The 17898-nt window shown below is 39.8% G+C and overlaps 2 protein-coding genes across 2 annotated transcripts in view; one reads left to right on the forward strand and one right to left on the reverse strand.

Annotated features, from left to right (window-relative positions):
• Positions 1-8189, reverse strand: part of syne1a (spectrin repeat containing, nuclear envelope 1a) — a 187184-nt gene extending 178995 nt beyond the window's left edge. The window contains 1 exon segment of the mRNA XM_042503721.1: positions 8123-8189. Within this exon segment, the coding sequence (XP_042359655.1) occupies positions 8123-8189 (67 nt within the window).
• Positions 8190-14805: 6616 nt separating this feature from the next.
• On the forward strand, positions 14806-17797 carry myct1a (myc target 1a). Its single transcript, XM_042503629.1, has 2 exons — positions 14806-15157; positions 16423-17797. Exons 1-2 carry the CDS (start codon positions 15103-15105, stop codon positions 16968-16970), a joined length of 603 nt encoding a protein of 200 aa, XP_042359563.1. The 5' UTR covers positions 14806-15102; the 3' UTR covers positions 16971-17797.
• Positions 17798-17898: the final 101 nt, after the last annotated feature.

Raw genomic sequence — 17898 nt, forward strand, 5'->3', positions numbered from 1 at the left:
ACACATTACAGGGACGAGTAAAGGGAAAGGACTGGCGTCAGCGCACTAAATAAATCACTGTGGCCAAAGCAGTAAATTCAGTTATAAGTCCCGTCTTTGCTTTGAGAAAAAAAAAATACTGAGTGGAGCAGAGCCAGAATCATCTACAAAATCCTGTCGCACACAACCACTTGAGTGTATTTACTTTTATCCAACTGGGTCCATTTTCTGTTTTATTTCTTTTTGCAGCCAGCAGATGCATGCCTTTTGTTTTACTCTAACAACAACCACCTGTCCAGTTAGTAATCCTATTCTGTTGAGGCATTATTCATTTCCTTCAAATTCCTTAAACGTTGCCTGAATGCACACTTTTTCTCACCGAACATTCTTGAATTATTAAAAGCAGCAAAACAGGGTTTGTTGTGTCAGGTGGCAGGTTGTGTTTGTGTATGCAGCAGGAAGCCTCAGAGCAAGAAAGGGCCCAAGGGGACAGATGTCAGCCTGCAACACAACAGGAAACAGCATTCTGGAGATACAGCATCTCCATGGCTTTGTTTTGCATTGATGGTAAATGAAAAGGGATCACGGACTCCCTCCCTCCAGGAACATGGTGACTCAATCCAAGAGTAAACAATGACACTACATGAGCAGAGAAAGTACCTGATTGAGTAGAGATATGTGTACAAGATATGTTTCCTTTTATAAAAAGGATAATACAATTCAGGCTAACTGAGGCGTACTTTGAATGTCAATGCTGTTTTCAATGAGACAGATTATATGAAAATATCTACTGCTGTGATAAACCCAAACCATCTGGTGCTCCAAGCAGATTAACATAAAAGCTGGGAATGAGTTATTTTTACTACTAACTCAGGTATGCTGAAATCATCACATTAACCGGCCAGCTGACCTCTCAGAGGTCACCATCTGACCTCTATTTAAAAACCTTCCAGTACTAAATGGCCCGCCAGAGGCTGAATTTTCCACCATCCTATCACATTGTGACAGGTGAAAAAAAGGGACAGAGGTGTCTGTGGGTGAAAGATAAGAGCATGCATGAGACTCGAAGTATTACAGACGGAGGCTGAATGTGCCTTGAGGTCACAGGCTGAGGTGTGAGGATTTTATCTGTGAGGAGGACATTGTTCCGTACGTCCATCAAAACTATCTGATGCCTCAATCTGACAGACAGAATCAGAGACGTTTTAGAAATGCTGAAGGAACTGTATCATGAGATCAGTGAGGCTCAAAGCTGTAACTGTGCTCCGCATTGAATGTAATGGTCCACGCTGGGTGGACATCTGTAAGGATCTTTGTGTGGCCAGTTTCATTAAATGATGTTTGTGTTGCATAATATTTTAGGCAATCTACCCTGTGAAGTTCAGCTAAAGCAACAGACATCAAATTTGGCAGAAACACTTCACAGAAATACCAAAAGGGGGTGTCATTTCTTTAAGGGACACTGCAGAATTTCAGCCAGCTGTGTTGTCATAACAATGTGGGAACTGTGAGTAAATGAGCTGTGGTAAACCTCTCTTTATCTTACATGTGCCCAGATCTCTCTGCTCATCTGACAGCTTAAATCTGCCAGATGACGCGTTTTGTGTCATCTAGGAGATCTGAGCTGTGTCTGAGGCTGTTGCTCGCACTACAAATTGTACTTTCACATTTTAGTGCGTCTATCAGCACAGGTGCAGAGAATAAAAGTGTAGATCAAGAGAGAATCCACTCCTCTCTCTCTCTCTCTAAAACTCAAACCAAACTCAGATCTAACAATAAAACTAGACAGTGACGATTGAAAAAAACAGATTCAGTAACTGAATTGCTTATTTCACGACTAAAATGATTTCAGAAACATATTTTGGTGCACTGTTTTGCTGTAATATGAGAATTTGTGAACAAGAAGGGGACGCCATACTGTTTCCTGTATTGGTTGAAAAAACTGTGTAAGACTAGGCAGTGCTGATCAACTATAAACCAAGATTCTGTTACTACACTGCCAAATTCTGACTAAAAAAGTGAATGAAACATATTTTAGCTTACTGTTTAACTTTTATTCAGTATCATTTGTTATCAGCCAGCCGCCATATTATTTATTGTGTCAAACGGTGTTTATATAAAGAGCAGTGGATACAGCTTTGGAGGTGGGGCCCCATTCATTCCTATGAAAGTTGCTCAGTGGCACATGAAGCTAAAAACTAACTACGCCAACTTCCAGCTTAGCGCTCTGCAAATTTAAAAGGTATAGTTATTTAAATGTGCAGTTCTTGTAGACTTTTGAAATCTCATTGGACCAAATGGGTCATATCATGACAATGAAATGAGTATTTTCATGGGGGTTTGATGCTCAAGAATATGTATACACTAATAAGGCTATGGGAAAAAAGTCTTTTTGGACCCCATGGCATCATGTGCCGAACCCCAACGCTGTAATTCCATGTTTGGCCACTATGTAAATTTGGCTTCAAGGCCCAGCACTGTTCCTGGGGGCTTTAATGGACCTCCTCCAATTTAGTCATCCACCAGCAGGAGCATTTATTGCACCAGTCCGCACAGAGCATTCTGGTAGTTTCCTCACTCTTGAGCCAAAGTGAACATCACAGCCATTTTTCTCTTTTCTCCTGTCATGACACACTATTTGTATCTTTCTACTGCATATACAGTCCACTTTTATGAAAAGACCATCTTTCGAGCAGTGAAATACTCCTATTTAAAAAAAAGAGAGAGAAAAATAATCAAGTGTCATTTTCTTTCCTCCTGTTTTCAATCGTTTTAAAAAAAAGATGCTCATGTTTGACATTTTGCTTTGCTGAACTAACATTTTTCAAACACATTTTGACCTTCATGAAGGTGTGATCTTTGACAGAAGGGTTTAGATTAGATGAAGGTGGGTTCACCCTCCATATTGTATAGGTGGGACCCTCAGTGACCTAATCTTGTGATATGTCTCTCAAACCCTCACTGACTGTCAGGTCAAATAGATAACAATCTGATCTGCAATAGAGGCTGTCACAGAGAAACTACCATGGACTTGACGTACTAAATACCTCTTAGAACACACACACACACACACACCATTTTATCAAACATAATGTCCTGTTACAGAAGCAGAAGCTGAACAAGACATGGCCAATAAGCCCACAGGGCGAAGAAAAAAAAGCCTGTGCTGGCTGTCATGCGACTGCCGCTATGGCAACGAGTCATAAACACAATCTGGAAAGACAAGAAGAAGAAGCAGCAGAATATATAATATCTTATGCTGCAGCTCTGTCACACACTGGCCTTACTGCCTCAGTTCTGAGGATACAACAGAGTAATGGCTTCATGTTGGGCAGCCTTGAAGACTCGCTCTGAGTCTGTTTAACCACTCAGCTAAACTGCTGACTCCCAGTGGTGTGATTGGGGGGGGGGGTGCACTGCAGCTATTTTTAACACAGTGTGTTTGTTTCGGTGTCTGTGCGCGAGCGTGGGCACATATGTGTGTGTGAAAAGCTGTGGTATCCGGAGCCGCAGACGATAAATGGTGGTGTCAGAACTAAACAGGAGGCTGGCATGGCTCAAGGTGACCGTCTGCTTGGTCCTTCTTTGGCTGCGGTCGAACCATAATGTCGCCCCTGGCAACAGGATGTCACCCTGGCACTGTGCCAACCTGAGGATCCATGCCAGTCCCACCAGCAATCAGGAGCTTAAAAACTGGTGTGTGGGCTCTCTCTCTCCCCTCTGCTTGTCCAGTCTCATTTTCTTGCTTTTCTCTCTCTTCCCTGTTTCATCCATCTGATACACTCAGTGTGGCACTCATTTCTTCCAGACATGCAGACCTCTGCTGCCTTTGACCTTTACTCTTGTCTTCACCATTTTTGATTTGTATCATCCTTAACCAGACTGACATCAGATGCTTATAAAAACTAAACAATACTGCAGAATTTCCTAAAATTTCACATAGACAAATCTATATACGTGAAATCATCCCCATTTAAAAATTTTCTTTGATATTTGTTTTTAGTTAAATGAAGTCTCTTGGACATGTAATTCACAAGAAATGTATTTGGACCATTCATCGTGATAACCTGTTTGGTAATTTGTCTTCTACATGATTTTAAAATGCTTTCTTTTTGGTTTACTGATTTATTGTCTTCATTGTTCATTTTCAGTCTGTCGCTTTGACTCTCTATGTTTGACTTTGTGTTATTCTGTAACTTTGTCTTTTCAATGAAGCTGAATTGAAAAAAAGCTTTTAATAGGAGCAGAAGCACACAGAATCAGAATAGAAGAGCATTATATTTGTTAAAACTCATTAATAAAATCATATGTATACACGAAAAAATACTGCAGCATTTCGCCAAATGCTGTGACTGCCCTCAGCATAACCGCAAAACCCAAACTGATCGTGAAACTGGGTCTGCTGCAATCTCCATCAGTATTATCTGATCACAAGCAAATTGCCAGTACAGGATTACACACAGCCTATACATAGCAAAATCAACCAGGTGCTCCTGACACAATGAGACTTAGCAAACTTGTCCGCTTGATAGGCCAGCAGACGGCAAAACCCAGAGGCGTAGGCGGGGATGCACGCCTCTGCCGCCCATGACGGAGAAAACAGGTGAGAAATTGAAATAGGAAAAACAGTGCATCGCTTTTCTCATTAATGAGAGACAACAAACACGGCAAATTCCTCAGCATATGGAGGAGTTCAAGCTGGGAGGTGTTCAAAGCGGACTCGCCGTTCTCTGCCATATGGTGTCACTAATTGCTGTTTTTTCACTGCAACAGAGAGGTACACCAAAAGAGATGGTTGAAAGGAGAAAAACACAGACCCAAAACTAGGGCAAAAGTTTTGACTGTTTTGATGTTTCACTGAGTGGTTACTAACAGCTTCCAAATTGAGCCTGAGGGGAGTATAGTTCATTTCATGGTATCTGGTGATTTTGTGGAACGTGGCTAATTTAGAACATTGTCCTCCCTTGAGAGGAGGACTAAAATATGTTAATCTAATCAGGCTTTAAAAGATACACAAATGACATTAGATTACCTATATTTAACTCTCAGGTGGTGAGAAATTAGATAGCAATCAAGTTTCTCCCATAACGTGAACAAAACACATCAATAAAGAAAATTTCTGAATGCTTATGATGCTGGAGAGCCACGATTACTGCAACCTTGAGAAATGAAAAGCAAGCCCCCCTGAACAAAGGCAACATTGATTTCATTTAGCGCCGTCATTTGGGACCAAGCCCAGGACTACCTATAGAAACACTGCAAGACACCAAAGACGAGGCACACATGCTTAGGTTATGGTATGTTCTCTTTATGCTATGAGTTGTTTTATGTTCACACTAATAAACACATAAGTGCTCCTCTTTGATTCTTACAAAATGTCTGGATGATATCATCACAGGTTCAGCTCTCATCTCCCAGGAGATGGATGCCAACCAGTACACATCAAATAAAATGTCAAATTAGATTCGACTTGCCCCCCTGTAAATACGCTAATGTGATCACGCACCCTGAGAGAGAACAGAACATAAAGAGGGATTCATGATTCATGCACACCAAAGGGCAGCAAGTCCACCAGCAGGAGACACCTCAAGTAATTCAGCAGCCATCTACACTGTCTAAGCATCTCTGTGACTATGTTAAGGCACTTGTCCATTCATCTGTAAGAATAACCACAGCAACAAGAGCAGTCTTAACTGAAATGTTTACATGCCACGAGACATCATCAACAAAGCAACTGTTAGTGCAGGATGTTTGGTGTAATTAGATAATGTGGACACACCCCCAACATGCAGAACCATGTCACAAGAGTATTTCTGAAGTAAGCAACACTTTGGACAAAGTGGCAGTATTTACATCTTCTCGTTTACTGCCTTGTGGTATTAAATGAAGGAATACATCAGCCATAAAATGATCATTTGTATATAAATTACTGTTACATCCCATTTGTTAAGGAAACTGTTTTTTTTCGCACCCCTCCACGATGAACTGAGAATCCAAAAACTGAGAAAATCCTCTGTGAATTGTAGTAAAGGCACCCACATTAAAAAAAAAGAAAAACTAAATTAAAAGATCCATTTACAAACTTGGGAAGCTGTATAATATTTTATCTGCACACAAAAAAGGTCACATATCTTTGTAAACTTACCAGGTGTTACAGATAATATATAGCCATAAAGGAGTCCGCTGCATGTAGATACCTTCAGGAGTCACATTTAAACTTCACCCACAAAATGATCATTTGTAAATCAATTACTCACACCCCATTATGTTGCCTTGGTGATGAAACCTTTGTTTTTTCCACACCTGTGTGCAGCAAAGTAAAATGGCTGTTTTTATCAATGGAGATTGTCTTTGAAGAGTGCATAGAAAAGTTTCACTTTCGGTTCAGTTTTATAAGCCAAAATGCATGTGTCTGGGAAGTACTAAGCATATGACCAGCTAAATGAGACTTGGATTATACTGCACGAGTTGTTTGAGTTTGTGAATGGATGTATTGATTTAGTTTTGCTGTAAACGCAGACCCCTTTTACTTCAACTCATCAAGAGTTTCCTGTTTTTGGATTCTTCGTTCACCAGAGGTGTGTGAGAAAAAAAATTGTTTTCTTCACAGGTTCAACGAAACACGGGGTGAATAACATACAAATGATAATTTTTTTAGGTTAAAGTATTCCTTTACAAGAGAATAAATGGCCTCCCTTAAAGCTACATTTTCACTATAATCTTTTTTCAGTGTAGATTATATATTATACAGCTTCACAAAACAGGGATGATTTTTTTTGGGTAGTGAATTTCTCTTCGTACATCAATAATAGAAAGATTTTACACCACTGCAATGTGATAAAATGTCTGATTCCCCAAAAATATGTATCAATACATCAATCTGTCGCTGCACTGCAGAGATATCTTAAGGAGAGGCTTCTAAAATTAGATCAATCGGAGCACAATCGGGATTCAAAGTGTGCACCCACACCTGCACACAGTGATGCAGTGGAGCCACGTGGCTCTGCTGATGCTGTTCTCAGCTTTCACAGAAACTGCCACCTCAGAAGCCACACAGGGAGCAGCCATATTGGCTCTCAGCTCTGGTGTCACCTGACTGTCCTGCTACTTTGCGAGTGTCATCAATCTGATCCTTTCAGTGAGGGAGGGACGTGTGACTCACAGAAATACACTGCTTCACAATTAATAGTTGTGAAATAGTTATAGTTCATAAAAGATACAACCGCACTATTTGATTTCTAGGATGGGGAAAAGACTAAATAAACGCTGATATCTGCTGCAAGTACAGCGCACAATTGAAAGTTCAGTTAGAGGAGAGGTGAGATAAGATTAGAGAGTCAGGATGGATAATTTGAATGTGCCAACGGTTAAATAAAATACACATATTGCTGCAATTCACACCAGTGTTATTGCCACAGTGAGCTATATCTACAGCAGACTGAGGACATGACTTCATCCTGTCAGCTTCTTGGGGATTAGCTTTTCTATTGTCTGCTTCCCGGTCTATCCACATACAGAAACACACGCGTGCACATACTGCTCTTGATTTGTGCACATGCAAGCATGCACACACGGCAAACACGCAGCAAGCATGTGCACACGAAAACACAGCCAGTAGGTGCAAGACCAATGTAATAATTATTCTTCTTCCCACATACATTTTTTTAATTGATTTTTATGCCACTGAATCTGCCATACTGCATAATTATATGCACAGACTAACAGCTTCATGCATCTTCATCTCCATCTATATTCTCTTATCATGAGGAAAAAACTCCACCGAAAGTCAAGCAACTTAAGCACTGATAGCAACTGACTGTTAGACAAATCGTAACTGATTATAATCTATAACTGTGCAGTGTTTTTGAGCATTGCATGCTCTGACACCACATATCTAATTCAGGTATGTCCTTCCCATGCCAAACATTTACACACATAACTACACATAACTACAACAACGACACTCCACAGATAAAAATTACAAGGTTATAAATGATAAGATGCATATAAGACATTTTTTTAAGTAATTGTAAGTGTCTCTAGCTCATATTGTTTTGCTGTGTCATGCCAAGCACTAGGTCACCTCTAAAAACGCTGCAAACCAAAGTGGAGCAGTGTCAGTGAGTAAGCATTTTACACCTACCTTGCAGCTTCTGCATCACATTGGCAATATCCCGAGCAGTTTGTCCGTAGTGCCTGGGTGATGCCATGCTGCTATCCTGAGGTCACTGAAGTCACGTCCCAACTCCAGTGCGTCACCCTGGCAGGGCTCTCATGCTGTGACAAGTCCTCAGATTGGACTGCAGTAGTTTTGTGTTTGAACACTGACTGCAGGCTATCAAGGCTGAATGACGTTCATGTTGCTGTATTTCTCTTTCCAAGTCATCCCTGTTGCAGTGGCAGGCTGCAATCCTCACACTGATGGAAGCTCCTCCCTCTGATGATGATGTAAGTGCATACAGTATGTGTGTATGCGAGCAATCACATACAGTATGCCTTTCACTTCTGCAGACAACACAGCTTCCTGGTCTGCATGCACTGCCACCTGCTGTCCAATCAAAGGGGATGGCTCTTCCTTCTCACTGAGACATCAGGACCAATAGCATGCCAGGTATCTTATAATGCCAACTGGTGCTGCTGTGTGTTGTGTTTGGGAGCGTGGGAGAGAAAGTGTTTCCCAGCAAGTGACTGAGAGACACAACAAAGGAAGAATAGGACAGAATTAGCTGCAGCAAACCTCACCTCTGATGGCAGCAACACACTTCTCACCCTATGTTAAAGGTAAAAATCCACCCTGAAACAGAATAGACATTATAATGTTCCTGTTGCCAAATCAGAGTTTAAGGACTTAAACTGATGATTTCAGGTGACACTTTGTTGGGTTGCTTCAAATTTATTAGAGACTGCTTTATCAATTTTTCCTGGTCACCTTCTTGCTCACCCTATTGTTAGTAATATTGTTTTGGCTTTCAAAGGGGTCCCCTTTTAATTAATGAATTAATTTAATTATAACCTTCTCTTGTAATGCGGGGTGCTGTTGTTGGTGGAAGGTTAGGCTTGGAGTGAAAAAAAAGGTGACCTGTAAACCAGCAGTATGTTCATTGTTTGTTTATGTTTTGCACTGATAATTTTTTTTAAACAAAAACGACAAAAATATTACTTCTATATGACTGGGTAATTGGAGCAAAACATGATAACTCCTTGAAAAGTCACAAGAAATTGTACACAAAAGGAAAGCCTAAATACAACAGATAACAAATAACTATTATAGAACAAACCAGTAGAGACAAATTCAAAGCATGGCAAGACTTACAAAAATTAGGTCAGTGTTAAATGTTTTGAAACAAGATGGGCTAAATGGCTATGCTATGGAAATTGAAATCATGGTGGCAATTGAGGAAATTAATGTTTTCGGGTAAGTGTAGATTGGTGGATGTATACATTATATATGTACATCAATGTACGAATATGTATGGTTATTTAGCTATAATTTATGTTTGGTTATCTTGTAAATTCCTACTGAGTTTCTCTGAGATGTACTTTCCTTTTTTTCTTTCATTTTTTGATTATATCTTAATACAGTTATTTTATCTTTATTACTTGAAGGACTAAAACTAGAAAAGTATGATGGATGAACCCAATAATGATGTAACTCTTGTACTGATGAGGATAAAGTATTTAAGTAAAGCATAAAAAAAGTTTTATTTGGATGCTGGGCTTCCAGCTGTGACTCAGAAAATGTCCTTGTATCTTAGTGTGCTCTCCCAGTTTGCTGTGGGTTGCTCTGCTTATTGAGCCGCTCCAGGATTTATCTCATGACATCATCGTTTCCATCTTCTCCACTGCTGCTTGAGTTTAAGAGGGATTTGTTCTAATTTACAAATCAAAACCTGGGCAACAACTTCTCTAAAATCCTAATGGGAATTTAACACTTGAGTGATTTTTTTCCTTTCAAAATAAAATGTTAGGACATATAAATTTAGTAGTCTGAAAGACAATCAGTGATACAAGTAAACAGTCGATCAAAACACACCCCTGCCAATAAAATCTCCCCAAAACTCTATATCCGATATATGCTACAGCACAGCAGATCAATGCCACTCTCTGAAATGCAGGCGGGAGGTGTGATGAACCACTCTGCTCTGAGCACTTATCGCGATGTGTAATCCCATTAGACAAGTCCTTTCATCATCATCTCAGGAGAGCTCTTAGAGGAGCTGAAAGGGGAGCTACACAGCTCCGGCCAGAGCCTCATTCAGCAAAGTGAGAGACGGAGGAGTGGGCATGAAAAATATAGATAAATTATTATTGATTTCAGATCCTGAGCTCAATTTTGGTGAATGAATGATACTGAATAAATGCACAGATGTAGTACATGCTGAATTCAATCTGTTGTGACGACAGTGTAGTGCAATCTGCTTCTAGGATTAATTTATGGGATGGCTTTATGTTAATAAGCTTGTGGCATTAGCAGCAGGGGACTGAGGGTGATTTTATGGATGTGAATCTACATGACAACAGAACAGCTATCCACAAGCTATTTGTAAGACCAGGTTTCTTGATCTCTGCATTGACTATGCTCTCTTTTGAAGCTTTGCTTTGTACCGTTTGTCTACAGTGACTGAGTAAACACGATGCTCACTAGGGGGAAAAACACTCTTTGCCAGAAATGATGTAGGGGGAGGGTTGATAATTCAGATTTAGGAAATGTTGAACGTGAAAAACTCAATCATTCTCAAAAGAAGGCAACAGCATATTATAGGATATTCCTGGCAAAGCTAAACACTAAATAAATTCTCTATGCAAGTTAATTGTTGTCAATAAAAATGACGATAAGTTATGGCCTGTATATGCCATATACAAGACAAAAATGCATATAATCAATGCAAATTACCTACCTACCCAACCACAACTATTACTGCAGATCAATTACCTTGGTAATTTGACCTCAACCCACTCAGTAACAACTAAATCATCACTTTATCTTAATAAATGCATACAATAACCTAACCACTTTGTAGTCATATTCACAGAATCAGCTGTTTGACTTGCCTGTGTTATAAACTGTGGGATTGGCTAGCTCCTCTGCAGCAGGGACGGACTGCTGATTCCTACATTTTTACGCAGCTCAGCTTGGGGTGACCTCTACCGTCCAGTGCCCCTCAGCTCCAAATGCATTCAGCAGAGGGGAGAGCAGACGTTGCTGCAGCAGAGGGGAGCAGAAAGCAGAGACAAAGCACACAGGTCAATAGGAAATCTTCCTGTAGTGGCCAGACTCTTCCCCCATTAAGATCTGTTTCTTATCTAATCATTGCACAGGCAGAGAGCTGGGACCATGACGGCCCGTGTGGTAATCTCATCCATGCATAGTCAGCAGTTTCCTAAAATCTCATTAGAAAGTTTGTTGTCAACCTGCATGTCAAAATCAACATAATGCAAAAGAGAGAAATGCTGCTCAGTAACTCTATTTTATGTACTGCAAATAAGATGTCTACATAAGCCATTTAATCTAGTACTGATTTTTCCTTAAGCAAAAATGAATCTTTTAGACTTGCAAATGATGTTAAATTAAAGTTATTTGTGTAGACCAATGTAGACCAAGGTTTTAAGACATCAAAAATATGCAGATTTAACTCTTTCAATCCCCCTCTAAATAGGTTTTGACTGGAAATATTGCAAAAAACACACATGAAATCTGTGCCTTACGACCAATCCCCATTAAACTGAAAAATGTACATAAGGGTGTTTTTTTATTTGCTTTAAATGTGGAGGATGATGTTGTGCATGTATGCAATATAATAATCAGCAGCACTGTAGCCCAGCAAGCACACTGTATGGAACATGAAAACAAGCAATTTGCATGTAAATATGTTACCATGGCTCATACATTATCTCTGCAGAAAAATGCAGTTTTTTTGCTTACGTGGATGGGTTTTATTCCTTTCATTTTTAATATTTGTGTAGTCTGCATGTTTAATGGTCAGGTTGGGGTGTACCTGCTCTCTGATGCCTTTAGGCCAGTGATGACATGCTATGAAGTTATCCTGGAGTATAACTCCATCTACTGGTGAAAGAGGAAACAAAGTGGAGACTGTCAAGACTCTGTGTCTGGTGGTTGGCTAAGACTCTCAACATATCCAAATCTAACTGACTACAGTGCTTTTAAACAAAACACAAAATATAACTTATCCCTCTTCCTTCTGTATTATCTTAGTTTATCATTCATTTGTGCAAAGCAAATTTCCTTTGGGGCAATAAAGGTTTTCATTCATTAATTTATGCATAAGTGTTGTCTTGCAGTGACAAAGTTTCAGTTTAGGACACTTATAAGATATATTGATTTATCAAATCTAACAACATGGAAAATCCTTACTGTTCTGTATGTTTCTTTAAACATAGCAATAATGGTCCCCGTTAATGCGGGCAATGTCAAAAATCTAGAGACTTCGTTTATTTTTTTTTCTCCGTCTCTATTTTGCCATTGCTTTGTTTACCTTGCTCGTTTACTTTTTGTTTTAATTATGGTATTTAACCTTGGTTTATATTTATTATTAATACTGATTTGTGATCTTTTTCTTTACTTAGTATGCTGAACATGGACATGGAAGGACAAAAAAAGATAAGTATGTGATTGGGTTGTAAACATCTCCAATGTGCTGTATGTTGTATGTGTGAGTTTTTTTTCATATTGAATAAATTAAAAGTTCAACAAAAAAAACAGCAATAATAGAATACATCTTTCATTGCTGCCTTCATCCTTGAAGTCCTTACAGAAAGCTAAGATTTAATATCTTGCTGCACACTGTGATTTCCCATCACTCTACCCAGTGACATTTTGATAAAGGCCATGAACTTTAGTTATGAAGCTCAAAGAATGTCTCCTCCACCTATCAGCCCGTTACACTCCCTCCAATTACTCTATAATAAAACACAATGGCCACACATACCCTACTTCACAGTGTTAAGGGTGTTAGTTGGTTATTTTGGACAGGTTTTACAACACAGCGACAATTAAAGGAAGTGCCTTTGGTTGGGCTATTCTGTCTCTATTTATTTGCGAGCCAGAGAGCTGAAGCTTGTCAGCTTCTTGGTATAATACACTCACAAAGACATTGCATCAAATCTGAGAATTTTTCATCCTAGTGGACAAGATCAAAAGGTTGGCTTGATCAGTAGTAGACAACGTATTTAGATCTTTTACTCGATTAAAAGTAGTAATACTGCAATGAAAGAATGCTCCTCTTCTTACTGAAAAGAACTCATCACTCACATAGAGACTATTTGTATCGTCACAGCTCAACTCTCATTTATTCAGTCCAGTGTGCTCGGTGCTTCCTAAACACAAACATAGTAGAGGTAAAACTTATCTATATTCACTTCAAAGCCAGACTTAAATTCTAAGTTTTTGTATGTTTGTCTGTTTGGAAATGTGTTTGGGAAGTACTAAGGCTACAACTGGAAAAATGAGACTTGGATTATACTGCATGAGTTGTGTGAGACTTTGTAAAAAGGTATTTTAACATAGTTTTGCTGTTGTTAAATGTGATCCCCAATCAATCAATAAATCAATACATTTGCCATTATCTGTGAGAGCATGCGAGAAAAACAAAGTGTTCTTCAAAAAAGCTCATGAGGCATGACTGATTGATTTACAAATTGTCTTTTTGTGGGTGAAGTATTCCTTTAAGTAAAAGAAATAAAAATTTTAGTATCAAAATATACTTAAAGTCCCAAAAAGTAAAAGTACTCATTCTGTAGAATGGCCCATTTTAGAATCAAGTATTGTTGAATATTACTGAAATATAATTAGTGATGAAGTAACCTATTTGCAAATTGCAAAAATGCATTTGAGTAGAAAGTAGCATAAAATTGAAACACTTAAATAAAGAACAAGTACCTCAAAATTGTACTTAAGTTCAGTAATAAGTCACAAGTTACATTCCACCACTGGGCTTGATTAATTTTGAGGTTGAATTCAAAGATGAAGGATGTTTTATGATCAACTCTGGAGAGTAAAATCAAAAGCTGATGAGGCAAACGGGGCTGGTCTACATTAGAAGCATACCAATATGACTACTTGCATCCTTCTCTCTGACTATAGTGATGACATTGCAGATTTGACTTGGAGGGGATTAAAATAATGCTGACTGTGGGATCATGAAAGGAGTAACATGGGTAACTGATTTGTGAAAGTAAAAAAAAAAAAGGTTGGTGCTTTAAATGAGTAGCTGTGCTGTTTTCTATCTTATCAAACTTCAGTGTTTTTACTGGATCTCTCCAAGTGGGAAAGGACCAGACATCCAAAGCAGGCACCGCTGCTGACCTGGCAAACACTGTGGAAAGACTGAGCTTACTAACAAAGACGCTGGAAATCAGAACAGGCAGATATCCAGACAGTGTATTTAAAAATACACCAGAGTTACGTTATGTTTTGCATCATTACGACTGAGTATTAAAAGCACTTACAGGATTGCAATCATCAATTCCAGCTGCGGTTTTGCCTTCAACACCCATTTCAGGCCTATAACTGCTGGCGCAGCTTATGGCAAAACTGTGGTCTCTGTGGTGAAAGGAAGAAACACGAGAGATTGACATTTTTATCATTTTTGAAAGGAAACTAAAATATTGTTGGACTTTCCTCGTGGTGAAATCTTAAGTACAGAGTCTTTTGGCACTTTGGTGATTTAACATTAATCAACCTGAAGGAAATGATGGGAGAGGAAGTGATTATAGCAACACCCCGTCTCCCCACCTCCAGGATCTCTGTCCTGGATAGATAAGCCACTCCTGTTGCTAATTTCAAGCAGAAAAGCAGGAAATGTGACAGTGTAGTTTTCCGCTTCCATAAACAAGACGAATGCCAGAGTTTGCCGCCAGTCCTGTGCGCCTCTGGGCTGAGTCTCCCTCTGAGGGAGACACACATACGGACAGAGAAAGTGAGCAAAGGACGAGAGAGGGGGGAAAGTGACAGAACAGGAAAGAGGGGAGGCAGAAGACAGGAAAACCCATCAGAGGAAAAGAGAGACGAGCAAGAACTGACAGAAGAGGAGGAGAAGGGAGAAGAAGAGAGAGTAAAAAGACAGACTGGAGTGAGTAGCAGTCTCTCTTCTTCTCCTTGAAGTCATGGCCGAGAACAACACAAATCTCTTTTTGGAAATACTTCAGTCTTTTGATGCTGGTGAGTTTTTTCTAACTTCCCTTCTCTTTTAGCTAGTCTTTAATGTGGTTTCTCTGATTGGCATCGTTGTTCTCTCAGGAATTAAAGCTTTAATCACCTCTGGGAGAGACACAATATGTGGGCTTGATTCCCTTTGAAGATCATTTAAGAAAATCAAAAAGAAACCTTCTTGCAACTCCGAATGTATAAGGTTCTGACATGTTATTTTTAGTGTTTTTTTTCTTCAGTTTTCCCAAATGTCATTTCCAGATGACTTTTGACCAGTGTCTCCTTTCCTTTTTCCAAAAGTAAGAGAAAATAAGCTGCTATGGAAATATGGGCTGGTAGCACAGCGGGTTCAGTCTGTTTAACGCTTAACTGTATTGAAAGGAAATTGATTTGTTTTCCGTGGCAGTGGTCCAAAGGATTTGTCTTAGACGCTGCATTCTCTCTCTTCTCTCAAGCACGCTTATGTGGGCACTCCTGCTTCCAAGGCAGAGAAGCAATGAGCAAAAAGTCAGTGCCTTTTTTTTGTGAGAATGAAATGCAATCACTTTGTTGTTTCCAAAGTACTTGCTCAAGTGAACATGAAAGAGGAAAGCCTATTATTTTGTCAAAGGGCACCATCTTGCAAGACAATGTTGGCAATCCTCCATTTGCGACAAACAGATGTTTTTTGTAATCTTGGTTAAAGCACAGATTCTAATTGAAATTCCTTCCATTCTCAGGGGATAATAAAAAAGGTCATTTAGATGTATTGCATGTGCATAGTTATTATCAAACTCTTGTTTCTTACATCAAACCTGAAGAGTAAATAAGTTAATGAGGCAGAAGAGATAGAAACACATCGAGTACAGACCCAGAATATGAAGGGTGTTTGTTAAAGGTCCATCTAAAACATAAGCAGATCTGGAGATTAGAAGATCTGTTCAACACTGTTGGCAAGAAGGCCAGCAGTGGGACAGTTTTTCTGAAGCCAAAATTTGAAGTGGACTTTTTATTTGATGCCTGCAAGATCTTTAGGAGGCAGGTATCATCTTCACTCAATCCATCAAGGACATGTCCAAGATAAAGGGTTGTGAATGTTGTTCTGATGTGGCAACCTAAAGTTTTTGAGAAAGTCTGAATAGAAGGACAAGACCAGAAAATATGAGCATGATCAACCATGGTGTCTTCACACTTCGTCCAGCGGCATAGCTGAGTGCCAGTTTGTTTAGACTTCTGTTTGGGCGTGATGAAAAATCAAATCAAATGATCGTTTTTGATAAGTGTTTCTCTCTTCTCAGTCCCTCTGATCATAGCTTTCTTTGTGTCCATGGCGGTGGGCCTGGTCTTGGGTGCCCTGGTTTATGTACTCTTGACCTGGATGTCCCGACGCAGAGCAGGCTCTGCCAGCATCACCCGCCGCCCTCCTCGCCAATCGCGCACGTCTCCCCGCAACCGTCCGGGCTTTAACCGCAACAGCAGCTACGACAGGCGCAGCAACAACAGTTTGGTCAGCGCTGCTTTCAGCTTCCACCGCCAAACTTCCTCCCCAGATCACCTCGACCCACTGGGGCACAAATCAAGCTTCAGGGCCTCCACCTTCCACCCTCTCCTCCAGTGCAGCCAAATTGCACGAGAGGCAGAGGAGGGGAGCCAAACGACGCTTCCTCGTACGCCAACACTGACCACATCAACTGGATCGGCTCAAACAGCAGCCCAGCCAGCTGCCACCCCACCCAGACCTGAGTCATTTTGGGGGAACAATGGCCTGAGGGGTTTCCATGCAACACAGACCCCACCTCCAGCTTATGAGAGCATTATTAGAGCTTATCAGGAAACTTGCACCTGAGAGGAGTGGAAGCACCTGGCTAAATGAGCCCAGAGCTGTACATGGATTTAAAAATTATATTGGACTGGATCTGTTTTGATTTATATGACCAGGTAGAGTGGAGTGAACAAGGGCACTAAGTCAATTTTGTGTGCTGCTTAACACAATAACACTCTGAATCATCAATTAGTTTTGTATGTCTGTTGGTATGTTAATGTATATCTGGTGTTGACATAAGCATACTTGCCTTTCATCATTCAATACTTTGAAAAATATTTAACCTTTGTCTATTGATACTCTTAACAATTAGGCAATGGCTGCTTATGACCAGAAATTATTCTGCTTAAAAATAAGCAGTTTGTATTTTGTGGTGATTGACATCCGTGTATGCTATTTTTGTTTAATTCAGACAAGGCAAAAGTCTACAAATGCACACTAGTGACTGGGCAATGCTGCAAGGCAAGATGTCTCCTGTGTCCCTGCTGATTAACTAATAACTATGCAAAAGAGAGAATGATGACGTGTACCCCAAAGGAAGACGAATGTTTGTGTGCTGACTTGTTACTAATAAGTTGTGTCATTGACACATCTATGCAAAACCTGGTGGAGACAGCTATAAACTTGTTTGATGTTATATTGCTGTCTCACACGTGTTTTTTACAGGGCTGTGGTATGTTGGTGAGTGTGGCATTTAAAGTAATTAAGTGTGTCTGTGTCTGCATGTATAGTACTGTATGTGTGAGAGAGACAAGAAAAGTAGGGCATTAGGTGTCAGAAGTTTTTGTATTATATATTTGAATGTAATTTACTGAACTCATAAGTTAATGCAATAAAAGCTGCAATCAAAAGCATGACATCTGAGTTTTACATACAAAACATGTCGTCTATGTGTGAGGACAAACAAAGCAGCGCCCTTATCTTCAGGGTTCCTACAATTTTTCATGGGCAA

This window comes from Plectropomus leopardus, chromosome 16 (genome assembly GCF_008729295.1).
Source record: "Plectropomus leopardus isolate mb chromosome 16, YSFRI_Pleo_2.0, whole genome shotgun sequence".
Taxonomy (NCBI): domain Eukaryota; kingdom Metazoa; phylum Chordata; class Actinopteri; order Perciformes; family Serranidae; genus Plectropomus; species Plectropomus leopardus.

What these genes read in the sequence shown, in the direction of transcription:
- myct1a (XM_042503629.1), top strand. Translation starts at nt 15,103, where the DNA reads ATGGCCGAGAACAACACAAATCTCTTTTTGGAAATACTTCAGTCTTTT. An exon ending in ACTTCAGTCTTTTGATGCTG is followed by an intron (nt 15,158 to 16,422) that starts GTGAGTTTTTTC and finishes CTCTCTTCTCAG; the next exon opens with TCCCTCTGATCATAGCTTTC.